Genomic DNA, 26,458 nt, shown 5'->3' on the forward strand with positions numbered 1-26,458 from the left:
TCCGCTCCCCGCTCCGGGACTCTCTCGCTCCGCTCCCCGCTCCGGGACTCTCTCGCCTTGCTCCCCGCGCCGGAACACTCTCGTTCTGATCCCCGCTCCGGGACCCGGCCCTGCTCCAGGACCCAGCCCCCTCTCTCGCCCTGCTCCCTGCTCCAGGACCAGGCCCCCGCTCTCGCCCTGCACCCTGCTCTGCGACCGGGCCCCCGCTCTCGCCCTGCTCCGGGACTCACCCTGCTCCCTGCTCCCTGCTCCGGGACTCTTTTGGTCCGCTCCCCGCTCCAGGACTCTCTCGCTCCGCTACCCGCTCCGGGACTCTCTCGCCTTGCTCCCCGCTCCGGAACACTCTCGCTCCGCTCCTCGCTCCGGGACCCGGCCCCGCTCCAGGACCCAGCCCCCGCTCACGCCCTGCACCCTGCTCTGTGACCGGGCCCTTGCTCTCGCCCTGCTCCGGGACTCGCCCTGCTCCCCGCTCCGGGACTCGGTCCTACTCCCCGCTCCGGGACTCGCCTCCCTTTGTTTTGCCTCCATTCTTCACGTAGGGTAGTTTAAGACGTTAAAAGTGGGGGGCCATGGGGGAAGAAAAACTGCTGTAAAAAGGTCAGGGTGGGGGAGCGGTGAAAAACAAAAGGAGAAAGACCTGATAAGAAGAGGAGCTCCTACTGGAGTGTAAGACACTGCCACCATCTTGCCATTCCTACAGTACCTACATTGCCTCCAGCTCATTGTGTACACTGACAAACCTCTCCAGCACCCATCAGTATGATTTTCATTGTGCATCTATCCTAGTGGGTATTTTCCCCAAGCTATGACTGGAATTATGACGTTTTGCCAAATGGTTTAAAAATAAGTTTGAGCGTGAATTTCAGGACTTTAGTTGTGGATAGCTCCAGAAAGTTTATTTACTGCTTCTATCTTGTATTTCAGTTTGAGAGATGGAGAGAGAGATCTGATTCACTGTCTCAGGCAGAATGTTTACAGAAGTCAGATACAAAGTAGTTCACTGCAGGTATAATTCTAACTCACTGTAAGCAAAATACCCGAAAATCTACACATTTTCTATAAAAGCAACAGAACTTCACTCCATCACACACTTCCTGTGACTTACCTGAGGCACTATAAAGTATGCATTACTCCTGGATTTATTTAAGCTAGAAATTCAGAAAACTGTGACACATCACATTTAAAAGGTGAGGAAAAATATCCACTTAACTTCAGGAAAGCAGATCAGTAGTCCCCAGTGAGGAATTCTAAAGACATTTGGCAACATCCAGTCGGTAATAATAAATATGTTCAGCATTTTTAAAAAAAGACGAAAACATTCAAATTGCTAAAGAAATTGAGCTGGCATTTTCATTTTCTTGCATCTGAGAATTTACTCTTGCAAATAATGCAGCAGTTTTAATGAAAAACATTCTGTACAAAATGATAATTCCAATTTCCAATTACCTGTGTGATGTAATTCCAAGGAATGCTCGGTTTAAGTTTGCATTTGTCGATTGGGATTTGGTAAATTCTTGTTTTTCTGGAAGTACTACACTTTCGGTCAGTGTCAACAACAACAAGACTCTCCCCTCTTTAATTTGCCTCCAGGATCCTTCTCTTCCATATGGTCAATGTATGTCGTTATATTCAGATTGGCTGTGCTCAGGTATATTGTAATTTCCTGTCTGAAAACTGCACCCAGCTGCTGTACTCTTTCCTCTACCTCAATAATGTTAAAACTAGAAACATGTGGTAAATTAATTTTACTTTGTACGAAAGCATATAAACAATGTAAACTGTTATATTTTGGAATGAATCTGTGATACATTAGTTAAATAATGACAGTAAGGGGTTATTTCTGTATTCAGTTCAGCAACCATATATTTACTTAGTGTTCCAGATACATAGTCTTCTTTGATCAATCTTCTCACCCTCTCTCAAAATGCTATTCCAATGGAATAACTTGATCTGTAACCTAGATATGTAGGCTTATCTTTAAGTGAAGAGTAAGTCATGGACTCCCCTGCATACTGAATAAACCCATTCAGTAATGTTTTGTCATCCTGTCTTTATCCTCTAATCCACTTTACAGAACTCAAAGCAAATACTCAACAGGTAATTCTCCAAAAAAGCACTGGGGAAAGTGAAAGATAATGTTGAGATATTAAGTTTATCAGTCCAGCTTAAGATACATGGAAGGTGATGGATAGATAACGTGCTAGGTGCATACATATGATGGGAAAAGTCTCTTGCCTTCCCAATTCACATCTTTTACAATCAAACTCTTCTGCTTGCCCTAGACTCTCCTTGGTCAAGCTGCTCACTTCAGATCATTCACAGACAATGTAGCTTCATTCTTTCACTGCCAAACATGTCCAGCCCCTCCTTAGTCCAAGGAATTCTCAGTTTACTTCAAACTCTTGCTCAATCATCTAGTCTTCCTCAAGTCTGTCCAGATCACCCACCTAGTGGAGGAGATCTTGGCTCTCTAGTTCCCAGAGGAAAGAGGGATCAGAGAGAGTGGGAAGCAAAAGAGAAGATTGAATGAGAGCAAGGAATAAGGGGGTGTGAAACAGAGTGAGAAGCGAAGCCTTGAGAAGAAAAGAGAATGAGTAATGAAAGTGTTTGTTTTATGTAGTATCTATGTGCATGCTACTTTTCTCCCCCCATGGGGAATTTTGGAAAAGTGAGGGAAGAATAAATGGGATGAATACCAATCTGTTGAGCTTCCATGTGCCTTCCTTCCATGATCAAAAAGTCTTGAAGTGAGAGTTGAATATGGAACTTCAGACTCAAATGCAGGGACGCTACCTACAGTGCCACAATGCCTCCAGTGTAAGTATGTGACATAGAGGTAATTAAAGGAAGGGAGCAGAGGTAAAAGAGAGGGACAGGAGAGATCAGGATTGAAATAGATGACAAGCCAAAATGTTAGAATTAGAGAAGGAGAAAAGTGAGTGGACAGAGAAGGGGAGAGTAGGAAAGGGGCAAAGGAGTGGAGTCTAGAACAGGGATGCTGCTGTGCTTTTCCGCAGAGAAGCAGGACCAGGCCAGCAGCTGGTAAGAAGGATCAAGAAGTCATTCAAGCATGAAATATTGCTTTATGGGTCCAGGACAAGCAGAATTGCTCCTCAAAGCCCCACACAGAAAGTGGACTCCATGTCTGCTCTGGCCTCTCAGAAAACTTCCATCCACAAGAAATTGTCCTGCTGCCACTTGGCAGAATTCCAACCTGGTTGCCTTTGTCCTGTATTTCCCTGTTTCTGTTTCTTGCAGCAAATAGTTTGGTGGCCTGCACTGAAGTTCACCGTTTCCTGCTCCCTTAGCTATGAAGCCAATCATTCCTCCTGAGCAGTTTAGCACTAGGGACTCACTCTGAATTAAAAGTTCTCTTTGTTTCACTTTAGATCTGAGGGTATAATTTTTGTCAAATGAAATATTACAATGTAGAGTCAAAACTGACACCCGCAAGGTAGTGAGAATTAATACACATTGTGGGAAGAAAGCTTCCAGGGAAAGGAGAATCAAGCTGTGTGGGAGGTTAATGTGTTATTACCTTGATACAGATTGTGTAGCCATTTATTGTTATTACCAGATCATGTCAGGTGGTAAACGAATATCAAATACAAGGCTGCCTTAAAGCAGGGAGCATGCAAATTCTGCTTCATAGCATAAAACGGAATCCCAGAATTTTCTGTGGGGACCATCAAGAGTAAAAGGAGGTTTAAGGGAGAAATGGAGTTGACTAGACACCAGAGGTGAGATGAGAGTGACTGTCCTTGACATCAAGGCTGCGTTTGACAAGAGGTTAGCATCAAGGAGCTCGAGCAAAACTGGAATGAGTGGGAATTGAGAAAACCTTCTGCCTTTTGGAGTCATATCCCGCACAAAGGAAGATGTTGTGATTGTAGGAGGTCAGTCATCTCAGCTCCAGGACTTTACTGTAGAAAAAGCTTAGCAGGTCTGGCAGCATTTGTGAAGAGAAATCAGAGTTAACGTTTCTGGTCAAGTGACCCTTCCTCGAAAGGTTCTGAGGAAGCGTCACTCAACCCGAAACATTAACTCTGATTTTCCTCCATAGATGCTGCCAGACTTGCTGAGCGTTTTCAGCAATTTGTTTCTGATTAATGCATCCGCAGTTCTTTCAATTTTTACATCACTGCAGGAGTTCCTTATGGTAGATTCCTTGGCCCAACCATCTTCAGCTGCTTCATCAATGACCTTCCCTCCATCATAAGGTCAGAAGTGGGAGTGTCTGCTGATGATTGCACAATGTTCAGCATCATTCGCGACTCCTCAGATACCAAAGCAACCCATGTCCAGATGCAGCAAGAACTGGACAATGACCAGGCTTGGGCTTGTATGTGACAAAAATACATTCACACCACGCAAGTGCCAGAAATGACCATCTCTAACAAGAAAGAGACTAATCATCGTCTCTTAGCATTCAGTGGTATTACTGTGGCTGAATCCCCAATTATCAATGTCCTGCACAATGCCATTGACTGGAAACTGACTGGACTTGCCATAAAGGAACTGTGGCTACAAGAGCAGGTCAGAGGCTCAGAATTCTGAGATGCTAACTTACCTCCTGATGCTCCAAAGTCTGTCCACCATCTACAAGGCACAAGTGAAGAGTGTAGTGTAATACTCCCCACTTGCCTAGATGGGCGCAGCTCCAACAATACTCAAGAAGCTTGACGCCATCTTATTCAAAGCAGCCCAGTGATTGGCTCGACATCCACAAACCTCCGCTCCTCCACCACCAGCTTTGTGGCAGCTGTGCGTACTATCTACATGGAGCGCTGCAGAAATTCACCAAGGCACCTTCACACATCACCTTGCAAACCCATAATGACTACCATCTAGAAGGGCAAGGGCAGCAGATGCTGTATATGGGAACACCACCACCTACAAGTTCCCCTCCGAGCTACTCACCATCCTAACCAAACAATATATCGCCGCTCCTTCAGCATTGCTGAGTCACAGTCCCGGAACGCTCTTTGTAAGGGCATTATGGGTCAACCCGCAGCAAATGAATTGCAGCAGCTCTCGGTAACAGCTCACTGTTAGATTACCAAGGGCAGCTAGGCATGAACAATAACTGCTGACCAGCCAGTGATGCCCATTGTCTGTGACCGAATAAAACAAAAGCTTCCTCAGACTCCGGCGGTGTCAGAGAAGTGGAGAATTGCAAATGTTACGCCCTTGTTCAGGAACGGGTATTAAAGAGAAGCACAGCTACTACATACTGGGCAGTTTAACTTCAGTGGGAGGGAAGCTTCCAGAAGCAATACAGAAAGGAAATTAATAGCCACATGAACAGATGTAAGTTAATCAAAGAAAGTCGAAAGTAGATTTGGAGTTGTGGGTACAGCTTGTCTGACTAATTTGTGAGAGCCTTTTAGAAAGGTAACATAGAGGATTGATGATAAGAATACTGTTAATGTCATGTACATGGATTTTGCAAAGGTATCTGGTACACTGTCACACAACAGACATTTGATCAAAGCTATAGATCATGGAATAAAAGGGACAGTAGCAACTTGATATGATATTGACCGAATGATAAGATAGAGAGTAGTAGTTAATTAATATTTTTCTGTTTGTAGTGCTGTCTCGGGCTGGGGGTCAGTGTCCCATTTCCAGATATCTACGTTGATGGACAGGGGTCAGTTTCAAAGTTTGTAAAGGTTGCAGAGCTGGAAAGCATTGTGAGCTATGAGGAGGCTGGTTCAGAAATTCAAAAGAACACAAACAGATTGAAATAAGCAGATAAGTAGCAGCTGAAGTCAGTGAACAGAAGTTTTAATGGATTCATTTTGGGAGGAAGAGCACAGAGGGACAACATAAAATACAGGTACAGTTCTAATAGGGATGCAGGCACAGAGGGACCTGCTAAGATTGCTGGATAGGCTAAGAGAGAACTTAATAAAGCATGCAATATCCTAGGCTTTATTATTAGGTGCATAAATTACAAGAGCAAGGAGCTTATTTTAATTTTCTATAAAACATTCATTCTGCCTCATCTGGTGTATTGTGTACTGGTTGACACAATTTTGGAATGTTGTGAAGGCACCGGAGGGAGTAGAGTGCAGCAAAGATTCTCGGGGATGGTTTCAGGGGTAAGGAGCTTCAGCTGTGCAGATGCATCAAAGATGTTGGGACTTTTTGTGGGAGAAGAGAAGGTTGAGAGGAGGTTTGACAGAGTGCTGAAAATCAGGAGGTATCTCAGCAAAGTGAAACAGGTGCACAGGCAGTAGCAAGGACACCCAACCAACATTTATTAAAGGGACCATCAGTTACTTGCAGGTTAGCTGCTGATTGTTTCTGTGGTTGTTTGATTGTTTCTAGAGTTCATTACAATTTTGCAAGTCTACAGGGAGTTTAGTGGCACCAATTGAAGAACTTTGTCCTGGCTTCAAAGATTCTGGGAAAACCAGACATGAGTACAGCAGCCTCTGAAACTGAGTAGAGGGGACACTGAGCAGGAACATCTGGGGGAGGAGGAGGGTTCTAAGCAAGAAGCCATTTCTGCCCAGGGCAGATGGTCCTATCTAAACAGATGTGTGCCTATTAGTCAGGATGCCCTTACTGAGAGTCCTCGCAGTAGAGCGAGTTATATCCCAGTGGCTGGGAGGGTGATCATGGTGATGAACCTCAATACATCAGCTTCTTTGCAGGCTGAAGCTGGATAAATTTGCAACATCTCTCAATAATCTGGTGGGGAGATTATATCAAGTTAATTGGTAACTGAACAGCTCTTACTAATCAGACACTTAGTGCTATGAGGGTTGCAGGCAAATAGTAATCCAGTCCCAAGCATTAGAAATATGATAGACGAAACTTATCTTGGCAGTGATAAATGCCTAGTCATGAGCACATTATGTGGTTCATTGTAGCCTGGGTTATTCCTACATAATGCTAAAGCAGAGACTTGATGCAATTGTGCACATGTAACACCATCTCGAACGCATTTATAAGATTTGTAGCAATGACCTTTCTCAGCTGGTTATTCCATTTGCCTGTTGCCCTTTGTGTAAAACTATTCCACCTGCATTCCTTAGTTTTATGCTTTATAGCTCAAGTTCAAAATAATACTGTATTTTTCTGACTTGTAAATGTAAATCATGTGTCTCTTGTGTACGAAGAATCAAAATAATCTTTCTTTAACTGAACAGACCAGTTGAGATCCTTGATTTAACAAATTGGCAAACCTGGCAAGAAATTAAGAGTCACGTAAACATCCAATGTACATAAAAATACAACACTTCCTGAATTCTAGAACGCAAGGACATCTTCAGGTTCAGTGTTGTGGCCGGTGCAGAGCTCCACGCTTTAGAAAGGGTATGATATCTTCGGATGCAGTTTGGAATAAACTTCTAGCATTGAGGGGGTATAGTTATGTGGATGAAATGGATAATCGGGTCCACAAGTCCATCGATATAAATGGAAACTGCCGGCTGCTGACCAATGTTTGGTATGTTGATAAGAACTCAATTCAGCAGTGTGTTTCCTTTTTTGTAAGGATACACCCAGTCATGCAACTGGCAAAGGAATATTTTCGGTGTCAGATACTTACCTGGGGGCAAACAGAATTACCTGGGCCATGTGTTGGAGCATTTGCACTAATGCAGCAGTCTCTATAATGGGGAAAGTTAAAGGCTTTGTCAGTAAGATAAAAGAGTAAAATCCTGACATTCAGATCACACATTGCATTTTCCACCATGAGGCTCCTGTGGCAAAAACAGTGCCCCTAACTACAGTATTAGAACAAGCTGTGGAAATCCTGAACTAAATAAAATCACGGCAGTTGAAATCACATTTGTTCACTATTATGTGTGCAGAGTTGGGAGCCGATTATCAGAGTTCACTGTTACACATTGAGGTGTGGGTAAGGTTCTCTACCTGTGCTTATGAACTGGCTTATAGAAAGTGACTGTCTGATGATTACTGGGGTGACACAGTGGCTCAGTGGTTAGCACTGCTGCCTCACAGTGCTGGGGAACCAGGTTCGATTCCAGCGTCGGGTGACTGTCTGTGTGGAGTTTGCACATTCTTCCCCGTGTCTGCGTGGGTTTCCTCCCACAGTCCAAAATTGTGCAGGTTAGCTGGATTGGTCACGCTAAATTAGTGTCCAGGGATATGCAGTCTAGGTGGATTAGCCATGGGAAATGCAGGGCTACCAGGATAGGGTAGGTGGGATGCTCTCTGGAGGGTCGGTGTGGACTTGATGGGCCGAATAGCCTGCTTCCACACTGCAGGGATTCTATGTTTGTATGATCAGACAGGACAGTCTGGTTGACATGAGGAAAAGCTTTTCTCTGTAATGTGTGGTCAGCATTTTGAGCATACTGCCTGATAGAAGGTGGATTCAACACTGGATCTGTGTGTGATTTGTAGTAACATGGGGGCAGGGTGAAGGTGTTTGTGGAACCAACTGGATTGCTTTCCAAGGAGCAGATGGAGACTTGATGGACAAATATTCTCCTTCTGCTAAGATCCTTGTATGATCTTCATTCGAACTTTGTATTGAAAATCCATTTGAGAACACAGACACTCCAACACCACAAGGGACATCATTGAAGTATCCGAATCTGACTGCCTAGGAAGCTCCCACCACCCCACACACAAAATAAGCAAATCTTCTGGAGTCAAATCCGTGACTTTTTTCCTGACTTTGCCACACATAGACTGCTGGAAAGCAGAAACGTTATTGTATTAACCAACAGCCACATGCTCCAGTGAACTAATAACATTACTTGTCTGGATGATTTTGTCACTGAGACATTTAAACCACTAAACCGGAATTAATTTTTCTTACTTTAGTTAAAATTATTTCAGTGCATCTGAAGTCTTTTCTGATTTTGTGTAAGATACATCAGCTGTGGAAAAGGGTTGCTGATGCAGCTTGAATGCCTGTAGCTTAAAGATTCTTCAAGGTGGTATTATTCTTTAAAATCTCAAGTGCTACTTAACCAGCTCCTTCATGCTCAACAGTCATGGGTCTGGCTTTTGGCAACAAATAACGACAGGGAGTAGAGACCAATGTCTGCGAATGAATCTTTCCAAAAAAGTCTTTTCTTCACAGAGCTGTAAAACGTCCAGGGACAGTCACAACAGCAGCAGCCTGGTAAGAGGCTTTGCACCTGAAACCAGTCAATGCTCTTAACCAACTTCTTCAGGCATCCTGTTCCGCCAGTAGTATAAATCAGGGTGGTGGCAAGGACAGGAAAGCTTACTGAACTTTCCCTTCATAACCTTTAGGTTTTTTTTTTAATCAGCCCCGTTTATGCCCTGGCTAGGATCAGCTGACACACACCAGTAGATGAGATGGATCCCACCTTGATTTCTACAACTCAGTTACAAAATCACTGAATAGTATCAATCCACACAACATATCAGGCAAACCAGCTCAGAATCCAGAAACATTAAATTTTAATCCTAGAAAATTATGCTGATTTAGCGTATCTTTGGACCGCAAAACAATCTTTTTATTGAGTTAGGTAATTGGCAACCATTAAATTGAAAGAATCCCATGATTTTATTAATGGGATGTACTGATGTGTTTTGACACCTTTTAACTCAGTTATTTTTATTCCAGCCAGAAATTTTACAGTGCAACTCCGATTCTGTCACAGCTGACTCATGTTAGCTGAAGTTTTCTGATTGGATGAAAGTATTAAATGAGCTGGTGTCAAAGTAGGTTTCTGGGGTCGTGCTAACGTAAATATTTTGGGCACTTCCAAGTGCCTGACATGCTATGTCTCAGCAGATTACTTGTTGGCACATGAATGGGAACCTCTTGCAGCAGCTTAGAGGGGAAGAAACACAGGAAATCAGTTTCCCAGCAGACCCGAACTTTCTGCAAGATTGTCAATATTTACTGACGCTGCATAGGAAGTCACCATGCAAAGGTAGCTGGCCGTGGTTCAGGTAGGGCCACTGGGGTTTACAGAGGAACGATGGAAGGCTGGTGAAAGTAGATGTCAGTGACAAAATTGAATAGCCAACTTAGGAGGTGAGAAAAGTTAAAATAATCTAACCAAGTTTATCTTGTTCAAATTTATCTTTATCATGGGACATGGGCATCAGGAGTGAGACAGCAGTCATTACCTGTCTCTCGTTGCCCTTGAGAAGGTGGTGGCGAGTTGCCTTCTTGAACCGCTGCAGTCCATATGCTGTAGGTTGACCCCCAATATTTATAGGAAGGGAATTCCAAGACTTTGATCCAGCAAGCATGAAGGAACGACAACTATTTTCATATCGGGATGGTGAGTGTCCTGGAAGAGAACTTGCAGGTGATGGTGTTCCCATGCATCTGCTATCCTTGTCCTTCTAGATGGTAGTCATTATGGGTTTGCGAGGTGATGTGAGAAGGTTCCTTGGTGAATTTCTACAGTGCGCCTTGTAGATACTACACACAGCTGCCACTGGAAGTGCTCAAGGATTTGGAAGGTGCTACCTAAGGATTATTGATGAATTTCTGCAATGCATCTTGTGGATAGTACACACTGGTGCAACTAAGTATCAGTGGTGGCAGAGGGAACAGATGCCAATCAAGCGGGCTGCTTTGTCATGGATGGTGCCAAGCTTCTTGAGTGTTGTGGGAGCTGCAGTCATCCAGGCAAGTGGGGAGTATTCCAATACACTCCTGATTTCTGCCTTGTAGATGGTGGACAGGCTTTGGGGAGTCAGAAGCGGAGTTACTTGCCCCAACATTCCTAGCTTCTGACCTCTTGTATCCATTGTGTTTACATGGTGAATCTGTTTAGATTTCTGGTCAAATGTGACTCCCAGGATGTTAGTGATAGGGATGCATTGATGTTAATGCCATTGAATGTCAAGGGACAGTGTGTGGATTGTCTCTTATTGGAGATAGTCATTGCTTGGCATTTGTGTTGCGCAAATGTTACTTGCAACTTTCCAGCCCAAGCCTGGATATTGTCTTGCTGCAGTTGAACACAGACAGACAAGTATCTGAGGAGTCATGAATGATGCTGAACATTGTGCAATCATCAGTGAACATCCCCACTTCTGACCTTATGATGGAACAAATGTCATTGATGAAGTAGCTTAAGATGATTGGGCCTTGGACGCTACCCTGGGGAATACCTGTAGAGATGTCCTGGAGCTGAAATGACGGTATTCCAAAAACCACAAGCATCTTCCTATGTACCAGGTAATACTCTAACCAGAAGATTCCTCCTAATTCCTATTGATTCCAGTTTTACTAGGACTCCTTGATACTACACTTCGTCAAATGCAGCCTTGATGTCAAGGGCTGTCATTCTCACCTCACCTCTGGAATTTAGCTCTTTTGTCCATGTTTGAACCAAGGCTGTAATGAGGTCAGGAGCTGAGTGATCCTGGCAAAACCCAAACTGGGCGTCACTGAGCAGGTTATTGCAAAGCAAATGCTGCTTGTGACAATACTATGGCTTTAAGAGTTGCATTTTGTCCTGGATGTTTTTATATATGAAGAGAGGTTAAGACAGAGGTATTGAGTGGTTTGTTCCAAGCCAATAAAGTAAACAACTTGTGAGGCCTTTTTTTTAAGATTAGAACAATAGAAGTAGCATGAATGGGTGGGGTCAACCTCCCACAGAACCAGGATTTTAGGTTAACTTTCAGTAGCTGTTGGGGTTTGGAAGCTGCTACTGTATACATCTCTCCCTGTCACAGCAAAACACTTGAGTTCTCTCTCTATCTCAGAGTTTTCTCTTGATGTTCTTTCCTCCTGGACTAGAGAAACGTTGCTTATAAGACAAGCTATTTTACTGAATTTGCCCTTCCCAAGCCTGTGTGTATGCGATGTTACTATCTTAAAACAACTAATCAGTGGTCGTTAATATATATATTATCTTGTTAAGTAATTTGATAGAGTTACAGATGAACTAAATTTTTTATTCTTACTGTGTCTGTATTTTAACTGCAGTGTAAGAATAAAGTGTGTTTTGCTTCAGGCTTGATAGTTTGACCAATCAAATTGCGTCTGGAACACAATGCCTTACACTTGCCTTTTAAAAAAGAAAAACTTAGATTTAGACTACCTTCTTAATATATTTTGAGGAGGTTTGGTCTGGTCCAAAATATGCTTGATAGCACTGTTGATGATACCTACAACTTCCATTGCTTTGACGATTGACAGTAGACTAATGGGGCAGTAATTGGTGGGTTGGATTTGTCCTGCTTTTTTATGTACAGGGCATACCTGGGAAATTCTCCGCATTGTCGGGTGGATGCCAGTGTTGTAACTGTACTAGAAGAGGTTGGCTAGGGGAGCGGAAAGTTCTGGAGCACAAGTCTTCAGTACTATTGCTGGAATGTTGTCAGGGCACATAGATTTTACTGTATCCAGTGTCTCCAACTGTTTCTTGATATCACATCGCGTGAATTGAATTGGCTGAAGGCTGGTTTCTTTAATGCTGGGGGCCTCTGGATGAGGTGGAGATAGATCATTCAATCGACACTTTTGGCTGAAGATTGCTGCAAATGCTTCAACCTTATCGGTTACACTGATGTGTTAGGCTCTTCCATCATTGAGGACGGGGATACTTTGTGAAACTCTTCCTCCAGTGAGTTGTTTAATTTTTCACCACCATTCACAATCATTCACAACCAGGTGTGGCAAGACTTCAGAGTTTAGATCTGATCCCACATGGCAGATGGTGGAATTTGAATTTAACAATAATCTGAATTTAAAGAGTCCGATGATGACTGTGAAGCCATTGCCGATTGTCAGGAAGAACCCATCAAGTTTGTTAATGACCTTTAGGAAAGGAAATCTGCCATCCTCACCTGTGACTCCAGACTCTCAGCAATATAGTTGACTCTTAACTGCGCTGGACAAGTAAAGTGGGCATTAAATGCTGGTCCAGCTGGTGATGCTCATATCCCGTGACTGAATTAAAACTGAAAAGCTTGGATTGCACTCATTTATAGGCTGCATGTTTTGATGGAATGCTGCTGATGACAGCTCAGGAGAAAGAATCTGCTTCCATCTACTGAGCCAGTTTAATGGCCTCTCACCACTGAAATCATGTGCGCTCCAGACACACACCTACCCAGCAAGGTACAGGTTCAGGGGTGTAACAGCAGTTGCAACTGGGCAGATGGTGTTACTCACCCTATCAGAGTCATTAGTATGGCTGGACTGTAGCAGGAACATTGGACCATTCAGTCCATTCACCTTCTTTCCTTCAGACTCTTTCTAACTGTTTGCCCATCAGCAGATGTGTGATTATCTCTTATTGGAAACTGGAAGTTAAAGCTTAACATGTACTTCCATAAAAAGCTGAAACCTCAGTAATAACTTTTAGTTGGTTGTTCACTGGTTATTTTTCAGTTGGAATGGTGCTGTATATTTTTTTCAGGGGAGAAACTATGACATTTTCTATTTAAAGGCCTTTGTGAATGAATTAATCCCTGTGGTTATCACAGAAGACGAGTAAGCTGGGAGCCAAGTTGATTATGAAGCTTAAAATCACAGTTAACAGCCATTAAAAGTTAAAAACTGGGCATGCATCTCAGTAAAAGGGCAAAATAACTAATGAGCTGATTGGCTGATCTCAACAGTGAAGGCACAATACTCTTACTGCCACACTTCAAACAAAAACTGGGAAAATTCCAGCATTAGCTTCTGTATAGGATAGTCTATTATAAGCCTACATGGTTTCAATAGCCGTCACTTCCTGTGCACCATTCACAATGATCCCTGCAGGGTCAGTAGTCAATGCTATTCCAAATATATATGAATAATATGGATGAAGGAACTGACCACATTCTATCCAGATTTGTTGGTGTTCAGATATAGGCAAGTTGTAGGGAGCACTCAAGGATAAAGAAAAGTGCTTTAACTTGGCTGTGAGTGGGTAAGGGGATGGAGTAATGGAGTATAATAGGTCAGGTGGGAAGTACTTCCGACTTTGGTAGGAGGTTTTAGGCAAAACTCCTGGAACTCCCTTCCTGCTGCTCTATCCATGTTCCTACACCCCTTGCTCCCATTTCACTGCTGTGATTCAGGAAGGTGCCTTGACGTGTAGATGAGGGCAATGTTGCTGACATTGTTTACATGGATTTCGGCAAGGTTTTTGCAAGGTCCTACATGGGAGACTGATAAAGAAGGAAAAAGCGCATGGGAACCCAACGTAATCTGGCAAGATGGAACCAAAATTGACTTAGTGGTGGGTGATAGTGCATGGAAAGATGTTTGTGCAACAGGAGGCTGGTGTCCATTGGTACACCAGAGGGATCAGTGCTGGCTCCCTTATTGTTTGTGATTATTGGTTCAGGTGGGATGCTCTTCAGAGGGTCAGTGTGGAGTCGATGGGATAAATGGCCTGCTTCCACACTGTAGGGATTCTATGATTCATTACCAGGACAAGATTCTGGAATTCCACATTATCGGGATTCAAGGACAGTTCCAGCCAGCAGTCTCTCTGAGTCGACAAGGGATAGGCAATAGATTGGCCTCGACAGCAATGCCCAGACTTTGAGAATGGATTTTTAAAGTTACAATATCATTTTCTCTATCTTGTTAAAATTTAGATCCTTGCGATTGGAAGGAGAAATTAATGTTTACTGCAGCCTTCCCAGACAGTATCTCACTGTAAAATGGTTCACACTATTGAACAATGAGAAAATGTTGACCAAAATCTGAATGAAAATTTTGAGAGAGAGACAATGCTGTGCCTCCCAATGTATAACTCTTTCACCTTAATAAGGACACTTCGGTGTGAAATTTTACCTCCTTGTTGATGTGACAGATGGGGTGCAAATATTTAACAGCTACTAAAAGTAAATGGACAGAATTCAAGCTCATTGAGCACCAGCAACCACAAGATGCAAATTTCTTAATGCACATTTTTTCCAGTTCTGTTGCTAAAGTCTGAATAATATGTGTTGCCAGTCTGCCTGCTTGTAATTAAACTTGATTCAGGAGATAGAATTACTCATGAAAGACATTTAAACGTTGTTAGCTGTTATTATCTCAAATGACTTACTATGGCATGATGAAGAAAAAATTACGGCATTGTCTTAACACTTAAATACTATCTGTGCACACGCATTAGTTCTGCCTCACAAACAGTACAGATAAACATCAACACAAGAGCAAAATACTGTGGATGCTGGAACTGTAAACTCAAAACAAAGTGCTGAAGAAATTCCACAGGTCTGGTAGCATCTGTGGAAAAATAGAATTACCATTTCAAGTCAAACATGCTTCTTTATTGCAACCAGATCAGAAGAAGAATCATAATGGACTGGAAATGTTAACTCCCTTGCTGTCTCTCCACAGGCAAACTGCATGTTCTCCAATGGGAGGATGTATTCCACAGTTAGAGGCAGATATAACATAAATCTATTTTGAGTCCACATCAAGAAGATGAAATTTATAGACTTTATTACCAAAAGTGCCCAGCATTAACACAGATTGGGTCAAATCAGCCATGACCAACTATTATAATGGCCTTTCTGATGTTCAGGGGTTGTGATGCTCAGCCTCAAAAAATTGCTTTAACAGAAGCCCAATCTGAGTCTATTTTGAGAGCTTTATGCCTGTAAAATAGATCAGTATTGAATTAAGCATCAAAGGGGCACCATGTTGGTTCAGTGGTTAGAACTGCTGCCTCACAGCACCAAGGACCCGGGTTTGATTCAACCGTCAGGGGACTATCTGTGTGGAGTTTGCATGTTCTCCCCGAGTCTGCATGGGTTTCCTCTGCGTGCTCCAGTTTCCTCCCACTGTCCAAAGATGTGCAGGTTAGGGTGGATTGGCCATGCTAAATTGCCCGTAGTGTTCAGGGATGTGCAGGCCAGGTGGATTAGCCATGGGAAATGCAGGGCTACAGGGATAGGGTAGGAGGTTGGGTGGAATGCTCTCCAAAGGGACGGCGTGGAATCGATAGGCCGAAAGGCCTGCATTCACACTGTCGGGATTCTGTGATTCTAAAATGGTGATAATTCTGGATTCAGCCTTAAGGATTGGACTTTTACTGAATTCCATAACTGGTCATTGTCAACAGCAAAGCTGATTATGAGTTGTGCAGTCTTCAAAATGTTTTGTTTATACACCAGAAATTAGAGGAACACCATTGCTCATCAATTAGCCAACACCAGTGTTCTCCTAACAGTTAGTTTCCCAATAGTTTATTTGTCAGAAGCCCTTATGTCAAGATCCCACGCTATTAGTCATAGTTTATTTACAATAATTTTAATCAGCATTGCTGAATTTGAGGAAGAATAATTAACTGTCTACTGATATATCCAAGGCATCAAGCAAATATTCCCCTTCACTTCATATAATCAGAGAAAAAAATGTCAAAGTAACTTCATTTTCAGCCAGCCTCATGAAGCTTTGGAGTATAAAACTTTGTTGAGTGACTATGACCCGGGTTCCTGCTAATTAAGAACTCGGTACAAGACGCATTCTGAATTGAAATCTTTACAGCACATAAGCTTCCTTTTGCCTTAACAAAGAAAGTATTTATCATTCATATGGAGAATAAATCAATGTAGAAATTTTTTAAAAAGTTGATTGTCAATGCTTTGTATTTGCCGCTTAAAATAAAGAAAATTAAGTTATTTGAAAGGGCAATTGATTACTAGAACATCTACGCTCGGTTCGCAACAAACAACTGCACCTCCCAGTCGCGAACCATTTCAACTCCCCCTCCCATTCCTCAGACGACATGTCCATCCTGGCCTCCTGCAGTGCCACAACGATGCCACCCGAAGGTTGCAGGAACAGCAACTCATATTCCGCTTGGGACCCCTGCAGCCCAATGGTATCAATGTGGATTTCACAAGTTTCAAAATCTCCCCTCCCCCTACCGCATCCCAAAACCAGCCCAGCTCGTCCCTGCCTCCCTAACCTGTCCTTCCTCCCACCTATCCCCTCCTCCCACCTCAAGCCGCACCTCCATCTCCTAACGACTAACCTCATCCCGCCCCCTTGACCGGTCCGTCCTCCCTGGACTGACCTATCCCCTCCCTAACTCCCTACCTACCCTCACCTTTACTGGCTCCATCCCCGCCTCTTCGACCTGTTTGTTTCCTCTCCACCTATCTCTCCTCTATCCCTCTTCTATCCGCCTCCCACTCTCTCCCTATTTATTTCAAAACCCCCTTCCCCTCCCCCTTTTCTGATGAAGGGTCTAGGCCCGAAACGTCAGCCTCTCTGCTCCTATGATGCTGCTTGGCCTGCTGTGTTCATCCAGCCCTGCACCTTGTTGTCTCGGATTCTCCAGCATCTGCAGTTCCTACTATCATTGATTACTCATGTTACTTAACTATTGATTTGAGAAGAACTACAAGATATAACTTGCAGTAATGTCCCACTGCTTTGATGAGCGACCAAATTTGGAAAAAGTCAGCAGCAGTTTAGAAAATATTTTTATTTATTAGCATTTATTCAGGGAGGATGAATTTCGTGAAGTTTTCTGTTGGGTTCTCTTTCTTTGAAAGCTCCAAAGTTTCACTACAATTTCTGATTGCTTTTTAAAACTTGAGATAATCAAGAGAATAGCTGAATTTTTTTCTTGAGCTACGACATCGCACTGAAAGTGTCAGTTGAGTTTTGCAAGCTTAACAAGTAGTATTTCATTTTTGTTTAATATGTTCATTTCATTGCCGTCTAACACATTTATTAATGCGTATTAACCAAGCACAACCAAGTTGGATGGACCGAAATGATTAGGAAGATTGATTTTCCTTCCTTATGCCAGAGTAGATGGCAGCACAGCCTCCAAACTTTGGTGCATTTTATCAAAATCATGTACTGAGCTTCTTTTGATGGCTGAATAAGCAGTTCTGGAAAGACAAAATCTTCCACATGCGCCACACATGAAGATGTCCCTTGTCAGTGATGCAGGATGATCTCTGCTGACACCTTGTTTGCAGGATTAACATATACTTTGATGCTTCCAAAACCACGTTTTTGTTATTGTGATGAACTCCTCCTAATGACTTGAACATCCACTGAATAACAAAATTACAAGAGAACATAAATGATAGAGGAGCACTTTAGCTTATCACACACGAAAAGAATAACTTACATAATAATGCCATGTCCATTCTCCTTTTGAACTCATCTGAAGTTAATCAAGGAACGTGGCATGGGGCCCCTATTTATTGCCCACTGCAAATTGCGTTAATAGAGGAGATGGTAGTGAGTGGGCCGCTACAGGCTGTGTGGTGAAGGAACTTCACAGTGCTGTTAGGAGATGAATTTCGGGATTCTGACCCAGCAGCAATGAAAGAAAGGTAATATGTTTTCAGTCAGGATCATGTAAGCTTCAGAGGAGAGCTTGCAAACCAGGTAAACATATCTCGAAGTTAACTTGACCTTAGTAGTTTTTCAGCAAGGGAAGATTTTCAGCTTAGAAGTTGCTTGGAGACTTGAAACTCCCAGCAATCTTAAATGAGACATCCGAATTAATCTATCCATTTAAATGTCTGTTTAATAGAATGTCCGTTTCAAAGTAAAATCAATGAATAGCACACGTTAGTTATTGATTATTAGGACATATAATAATTACATTTTAGTCATGCCAACATGCATATATTTTATCACTAGTTATAAATTTGGTTTTCTTTCAAAGTGCCATTCATGCCCTACCCATTGATATACTGTGTTTGGGTTTTCACAAGGCGTTCAACACGATCCATTTAAAAGGTAATTACACAAAGTAGGAGCTCATGGTGTAGGGGTGAGATACCACCATGGGAAGAGGATTGGCTGGCTGGCAGAAAACAGAGAACATGCACAAATGGGGTATTTTTACAAGTTGGCAGGACAGGAGTGGCATTCTGCATAGGTTGGTGCTGGACCCTCAAATTTTGACAATTTATATTGGTGATTTAGATGAGGCAATCAAAGATGTGATGGCTAAATTTGTAAATAACACAAAGATAGGTAGGAAAGCATGTAATGAAAATGGCATATCAAGGATGCAGATCAATATAGCTAGGTTAAGTGAGTAGGCAAAAATCTGGCAGTTAGAATATCATGTGAGAAAATATGAAGTTGTTCACTTTGGCAGGCAGAATAAAAAAGTGGCATCTTCTTTCAACTGTGAATGACAGCAGAATTCTGAAGTGTAGAGGGATTTAGGTTTTCTCGGGCATGAGGCTCAAAAACAGTATGCTAGGGATTAAGAAGGCTAATGGGATGCTGTCCTTTATTCTGAGAAGAATTCGTCATGAAGGTAAAGATGCCACACTTCACTTAAATAGGGCATGGGTGAAACTACATTTTGAATACTGTGCACAGTTTTGGTGTCCTTATTTAAGGAAGGATATAAATACATTGAAGGTGGTTGAAATGAGTTTTACTAGATTGATACCTTGAATGAGCAGCATGCCTCATGAAGAAAGATTGGACATACTGAACTTGTTTTCACAAGAGTTGAGAAGAGCAAGAGGTGACTTGATTGAAGTTTATAAGAATCTGAAAGACCTTGATATAGTGCCATTGGTGACAGTGTTTCTTTTTGTGAATGAGCCATGTACTCGAGGACACTGTTCTAAAACTAGGAGTCACCCTTTTTAGGATCGAGATGATAAGGATTTTTTTCCTCTCAGATCGTTATGCAACTTTGAAACTTTGTGCCTCAGATGGGAGTGAAGGTGGGAATCACTGCATATTTTTGAGGTGGATATGGATAACTTCTTGTTAGACAGGGAAATCAAAGTAATTACTATATTTTAACTGAATCCTTTTGGGAACTATAAATCAATAAGTACATATATACGTGAAGCCAAAACAACTTAAAATATAGAATTGCACGAAACACTGTGTAAATGTACAAGAAATAATATGTGGTGTAAATTTCATGTCTCACTCAGCTGCCTTCTCTCTTGGAGTATACAAGCAATATTTCCAGATTCTGCAGAACATGCCTTCATTTTTAGTAATCCATTCAAGATTAGATTTTTAAAGAGTAGAATCTAAATTATATTTAAACAGGAGCAGACAGCTAATTGCTGTCACAGTACAATTATATTATAGACTGACAAGTGAATTGGAGATTTCCAGGGCACATCACATTTAAAAAATAAGACTGTGCAAATTATTAACTTTACTATTAATATGTCAAATAGGAGCATCATTTTTAAAACTTACCCATTATTTGACACATTTAAGCAGCTTTGAACACTCCTGAACTGTATAAGAAAAACCTGGTGCTGTCCTGAACTTGTAAAGGAAATATAGATCAGACTGTCTGCACGGATGTTCCTTGAGGTCATTTTCCTTATCACGAGGCAGCGTTTCCATTTTACATGTGTGCCTTTATGAGGCACAGTCCAGCTTCTAAAAAAAAAATCATATTGGTTGATATCACTGGAATACAACTACCAGTACTGCTTTGCTGCCACCAATAAACAAGTAATTGTTGAAAGTCATGATTTTCATTGAAGATTTATTAAAATGTATGTGTATATAAGTATTGATTCATTCTATTAACTTGCCTATCAGTAGTGAAAAACAGTTTAAGCAGATTCAGAGGTCATTTCAGATTATTCAGAGGATTCATCAACAAATGAAGGTTTTACTGAATTAATTGGAGACTTCCTGTGACATCTATTTCTTACATGATGGTGTCAGTTGTTCATCAAGACAGAAGTGCTAATAAGAGCTTCAAGTTTCACAAAGGATCTTTCCTCAACCATGTGAAATGTTGGACTCATACTTTTTTCCATATAGTCACGTTCATTCTCCTAATTGGGAAGGTGTTTTAATTATGTCTTAGTCGAATCACAAGGGCGTGAATGCATTCTCAGAATAAGTGACATTGTTCAGGATTGAAGGCAAATTAACTTTTGGTTGTGGCTGTTTTTGTAATTGTATCTCAGTGTTCCCAATAGCTTAACTCACTATCTATGATCATAGTATTCAGCAGAATGATCATCATCAATTACCTACTGTGCAGAAAGAGCCCATTCGACCCATTGAGTTTGCACCAACCCTCTGAAATGCATCCTACCCAGACCCCAACCTATTTCCCCACCTCCACATTCACTGTGGCTAATCCACCTAGCCTGCACATCCCTCGACACGATAGGGTGATTTAGTGTGGCTAATCCATCTAATCTGCACATCTTTGGACCATGGGAGGAAACTGGAGCACCTAGCAGGAAACCCACTCAGACATGAGAAGAACATTCAAACTCCACATAGTCACCCAAGGCTGGAATTGAACTCGGGTCCCCAGTGCTGTGAGACAGCAGTGCTAAACACTGTGCCATCATGTTGCCTATGATATAATATTCACAACATTTCACTCTTTTGGAATCGTTGAATTAACTGTCAACTTGAAGTATGCATAATACTTTAAATTTACGAGTAATCACAGGAAAATCATGACATTAATCTGATATTTAGAAACATCAATAATTTAATAGTATTTTAATAATAGCATTGTATCGCTGAAAAATAACATTATGTTGAAATACTGATGCACTTTATGTAAGTATAGAAATATAAATCATTCATTTATTGATGCAGTTCTTATTCAGAGAAAAATAAAAGATGACATTATTTTCCTTTTATGCTTTACAACAGAGCATGAAAAACATCGACTTTGCAAGAGTGCTGATTATATGAATTTGCACTTTAAAGTAAAATGGTTTTATAATGAATATGTGCGAGATCTGCCAGCTTTCAAAGATGCAGTCGCAGAATATTCTTTGTAAGTAACAAAATTTAATTTCATTTTTGTTTATCATGCAGAAAATGGTTCTGTCCCAAAAGCCAAGTTTCGTTTGTGAGCTGATTGGTTGCCCTTACCTGATGGGAGTGGATTTGTTCCATTTAGAGCATTGAATCTAAATTAATCACATTGCCAGTTATCAAACAATCTGATGCAACTTATTTCTTCGTCGTACTGAGGTTGTAAGATTTCATTCTTCTTAATCCTGCATTCAGTCGCAAAATATCCTGAGTGGGGAGGTGAAATCTGCCTTCAGAAATCACGTGGAATAAGCATTTGCCAATTGTCTGTCCATGTATCACACTGGCCAATTTTTGTTCCTGATTTGCTTTTGTCACTAAACTGCCAAGGTTGTCGTGCAGCTCCGCTCCTACTCCTGCCGGTAAACGTTCAGATAAAATTATTAAAATTTTTCTTATCATTATTTATCAGTCCTGCTTTATGCGATTGACTGCATATTCCAAAGCAATAACCAATTCTTCAGTCTCTTCCACCTCTGAATCTCTAATCCCGTTTCTGTCATTTCTCTTAATGAAAGTTTTGCACGATGCTGACACCTTGACGTATTTCATTACTTAAATCTCCATGACTGGCTTACAATGTTTTTGCTTGTCTGCTCTTCGCACAATCAGACAGCCCGCATAATGGGGTTTTGGTGCTCATTAAGCCATAAAACTAATTGTTTCCAGGAAGTGGAAACACTGAGATTATTTAATTTACTCGGTGGAATTGTGTTTCCAGTTTGCTGATTATAGTGGCTTTGAGCGTGACTATCCAGATATAAATGGGACAGCTGCTCATATTGCCTAACCTGGATGAGAAAGGATGATAGTAGTTGGTTTGTAGATGGAAGAAAAACAAAGATGAAGAAATAGATCTTGCATGGATTAGAATTTCATGGCCTATCGTTGATTATTCAGGTAATTTTGGTAGATCGTATCATGTTCATCTTGAAGAAATCTGTACATAAATCTCACTTTCATTCAAGTATTATAGATTTTTCTGATGGGGCAATGGTGTATCAGCTAACTCAATTGCAAAAAGACAATACAAGGCAAGTCTTGGTTGACTTATTTTCTTCTTCCACACATTCTGTTACTGAGATATGGGTGAACAAAAAATTCAGGTTTAGACAATAAGGCCGCAAGAACTTGTGGTAAGGTGGAGATGTACCATAAGACCATAAGATATGGGAGCAGAATTAGGCCATTCAGCCCATTACATCCGCACTGTCATTCAATCATGGCTGATATGTTTCTCAAGCTCATTATCCTGCCTCCCTCCTGTAACCCTTGTTCCCCTTACTCATCGAAAACCTATCCATCTCTGTCTTATATAAACTCAGTGACTTGGCTTCCACAGCCTTGGGTGGCAATGAGTTCCACAGATTCACCACCCTCTGATTGAATAATTTCCTCCTCCTCTCACTTATGATTGGTAATCCCTTCATTGTGAGGCTGTGCCCATGGCTCCGAGACTTTTCTACTAGTAGAAACATCATCTCCACGTCTAATCTATCCAGGCCTCTCAGCATTCAGTAAGATTCCCCACTCATCTTTCTATACTCCATCGAGTACAGACTCAGAGTCCTCAACTGCTCCTCAAATGACAAACCCTTCATCTCCGGGATCATTCTTGTAAACCTCCTGTGGACCCCCTCCAAGGCCAGCACATCCTTACTTAGATACAGACCCCAAAATTGTTCTCAATACTACAAATGTGGTCTGACCAGAGCCTTGTATAATCTCAGTAGCACGTGTCTGCTGTTGTATGCTAGCCCACATAACATGAATGCTAACATTGCATTTGCCTTCCTGATTGCCAACTGAACCCTCACGTTAAGCTTAAGAGGATTCTGGACAAGGAATCCCAAGTCCCTTTGTGCTTCAGATTTCCAAAGCCTTTCCCCATTTAGAAAATAGTCTACGCCTCTGTTCTTCGTACCAAAGTGCATAACCTCACACTTTCTCAAATTGTATTCCATCTGCCACTTCTTTGCCCACTCTCCTGGCCTGGCTGTGTCCTTCCGCAGCCTCCCTGTTTCCTCAGCGGGACCTGTTCCTAAACATATCTTTGTGTCCAATGGATCCGTTGGACCCTCCTCCCATCAGTGCAGTCCTATTCACCCATCACAACTGCAGCCAGAGTCATAAATAGGTAGTTTTTTTTCCCCTGTAACTATGATACATCATCACAGAAACAAGGGCAAGATTTATGAAGGCACCTAATGGCTGACTGGACAGGATAAAGTGTTATTCTTCTTGGGTTTCTCGTCTGCAATGGATGTTTTTCTTTTGATAACACACAACCTGTTCCATTGAGTGAGCTCCTCCTGATCTCAGCCCCCTTAGGCAAATGCAGCATAATTTTATGCAGTTCCCAGTAGGAAAGCTTTTGGATTTTTGCCCTGGCTAGGTTGGTTGTACAGAATTCTCCCTGGGTTATTTACTCCTTTTAGTTTAGATACAGGAACAAACCCCAGGGTCAGTCTCCCAAAACCTCGCTGATTTCAGAAAGTCTTCTGTTTCAGGGATTTGGTCGAAGATAACAACGGGAGAGTAAGAAGCAAGGACATTCTCATATACAGCAGGTGTGCTGAAGACTTGGCCAAGTATAACCTGTTACCGGATGCATTTCAGTTGCAATCACAATATGGTTTGAGAAAGAGATAACAAGGTGTAGAGCTAGATGAATACAGCAGGCCAAGCAGCATCAGAGGAGCAGGAAAGCTGAAGTTTCGGGTCTGGACCCTTCTTCAGAAATGGGGGAGGGGAAGGAGATTCTGAAATAAATAGGGAGAGAGGGGGAGGCGGATAGAAGATGGATAAAGGAGAAGACAGGTGGAGAGGAGACAGACAGGTCAAAGAGGTGGGGATGGAGCCAGTAAAGGTGAGTGTAGGTGGGGAGTTAGGGAGGGGATAGGTCAGTCCAGGGAGGACGGACAGGTCAAGGGGGTGGGATGAGGCTGGTAGTTAGGAGATGGGGGTGGGGCTTGAGGTGGGAGGAGGGGATAGGTGGGAGGACAGGTTAGGGAGGCGGGGACGAGCTGGGCTGGTTTTGGGATGCGGTCAGGAGAGGGGAGATTTTGAAGCTTGTGAAGTCCACATTGATACCATTGGGCTGCAGGGTTCCCAAGCGAAATATGAGATGCTGTTCCTGCAATGTGATGCAATGTGACTACTTTTGATCAGTATAAAATTGTGGAAGGGTCATCAACGATGCTGTCAAGTGACACTGAGTAATAACCTACTCGCTAACACTCAAGTTGAGTTCTGTCAGGGACACTCAACTCCTGACCTCAATATAGCCTTGGTCCAAACATGAACAAAGGAGCTGAACTCCAGAAGTGAGGTGAGAGGGACTGCTTTTGGCATCAAGGCAGCATTTGACTGAGCTCTAAGGAGCCCTAACAAAGCTGGAGTCAATAAGAATCATGGGGAAAGAGTTCCTTAAGGTGTCCACTGCCCAAACATCTTCAACTACTTCATCAATGACCACCCTTCCATCATGAGGTGGAAGTGAGGATCTTCCCTGAAGGATGCAGATGGCCAAAAGGCCCTCCGCTTCCTCCTGTCCCACATGCCCGACCAGTCCCCCTCCACTGACACCCTTATTCCGCTTAGCTGAACTTGTCCTCACCCTTAACAACTTCTCCTTCAATTCCTCCCACTTCCTACAGACAAAGGGGGTGGCCATAGGTACCCACATGGGCCCAAGCTGTGCCTGCCACTTTGTAGGATACATGGAACAGTCCCTCTACCGCAGCTACACTGGCCCTATCTCCCACCTGTTCCTCCGTTACATCAATGACAGTATCGGCGCCGCCTCGTGCTCCCACGAGGAGCTTGAACAGTTCATCCACTTCACTAACATCTTCCACCCCAACCTTAAGTTCACCTGGACCATCTCCGATACCTCTCTCTCCTTCCTGGACCTCTCTGTTTCCATCTCTGGCAACCACCTGGAAACCGATATCCATTTCAAGCCTACTGACTCCCACAGCTACCTAGAGTACACCTCCTGTCACCCACCTTCCTGCAAAAAGGCCATCCCCTATTCCCAATTCCTTCGCCTCCACCGCATCTGCTCCCAAGATGAGGCATTCCACTCCCGGGCACTCCAGATGTCCTTGTTTTTCAAGGACCGCAACTTCTCTTCCACAGTGGTCGAAAACGCCCTCGACCACGTTTCCCGCATTTCCCACAACTCATCCCGCACACCCTCTCCCCACAATAACAACCAAAACAGAATCCCACTCATCCTCACGTGCCACCCCACCAACCTCCGGATCCAACGCATCATCCTCCAGCACTTCCGCCATCTGCAATCCGAACCCACTACCATTTCTCCCTCCCCAGCCTTATCAGCTTTCCGGAGGGACCACTCTCTTCGGGACTCCCTTGTCCGCTCCCCACTCTCCTCCAACCCCACCACACCCGGCACTTTTCCCTGCAACCGCAGAAAGTGCTACACCTGCCCCTACACCTCCCCCCTCACCCCCATCCCAGGCCCCAAGAAGACCTTCCACATCAAACAGATGTTCACCTGCACATCTGCTAATGTGGTATACTGCATCCGCTGTACCCGATGTGACCTCCTCTACATCGGGGAAACCAAGCGGAGGCTTGGAGCCCGCTTTGTGGAACATCTACACTTGGTTCACACCAAACAACTGCACCTCCCAGTCGCGAACCATTTCAACTCCCCCTCCCACTCCTCAGACGACATGTCCATCCTGGGCCTCCTGCAGTGCCACAACG

The 26,458-nt window shown here is 42.8% G+C and overlaps 1 protein-coding gene across 4 annotated transcripts in view; it reads left to right on the forward strand.

The window, feature by feature from the left end:
- LOC109926673 (protein unc-13 homolog C-like) overlaps nt 1–26,458 on the forward strand; it is a 537,669-nt gene that overhangs the window by 420,413 nt on the left and 90,798 nt on the right. For all 4 annotated transcript variants that reach the window (XM_048616076.1, XM_048616075.1, XM_048616074.1 and 1 more), the window contains one exon: nt 21,551–21,677. In XM_048616076.1, coding sequence (XP_048472033.1) covers nt 21,551–21,677 — 127 coding nt within the window. The remainder of the gene's footprint in view (nt 1–21,550; nt 21,678–26,458) is intronic.

This window comes from Rhincodon typus, chromosome 33 (genome assembly GCF_021869965.1).
Source record: "Rhincodon typus isolate 14 chromosome 33, sRhiTyp1.1, whole genome shotgun sequence".
Lineage (NCBI taxonomy): Eukaryota > Metazoa > Chordata > Chondrichthyes > Orectolobiformes > Rhincodontidae > Rhincodon > Rhincodon typus.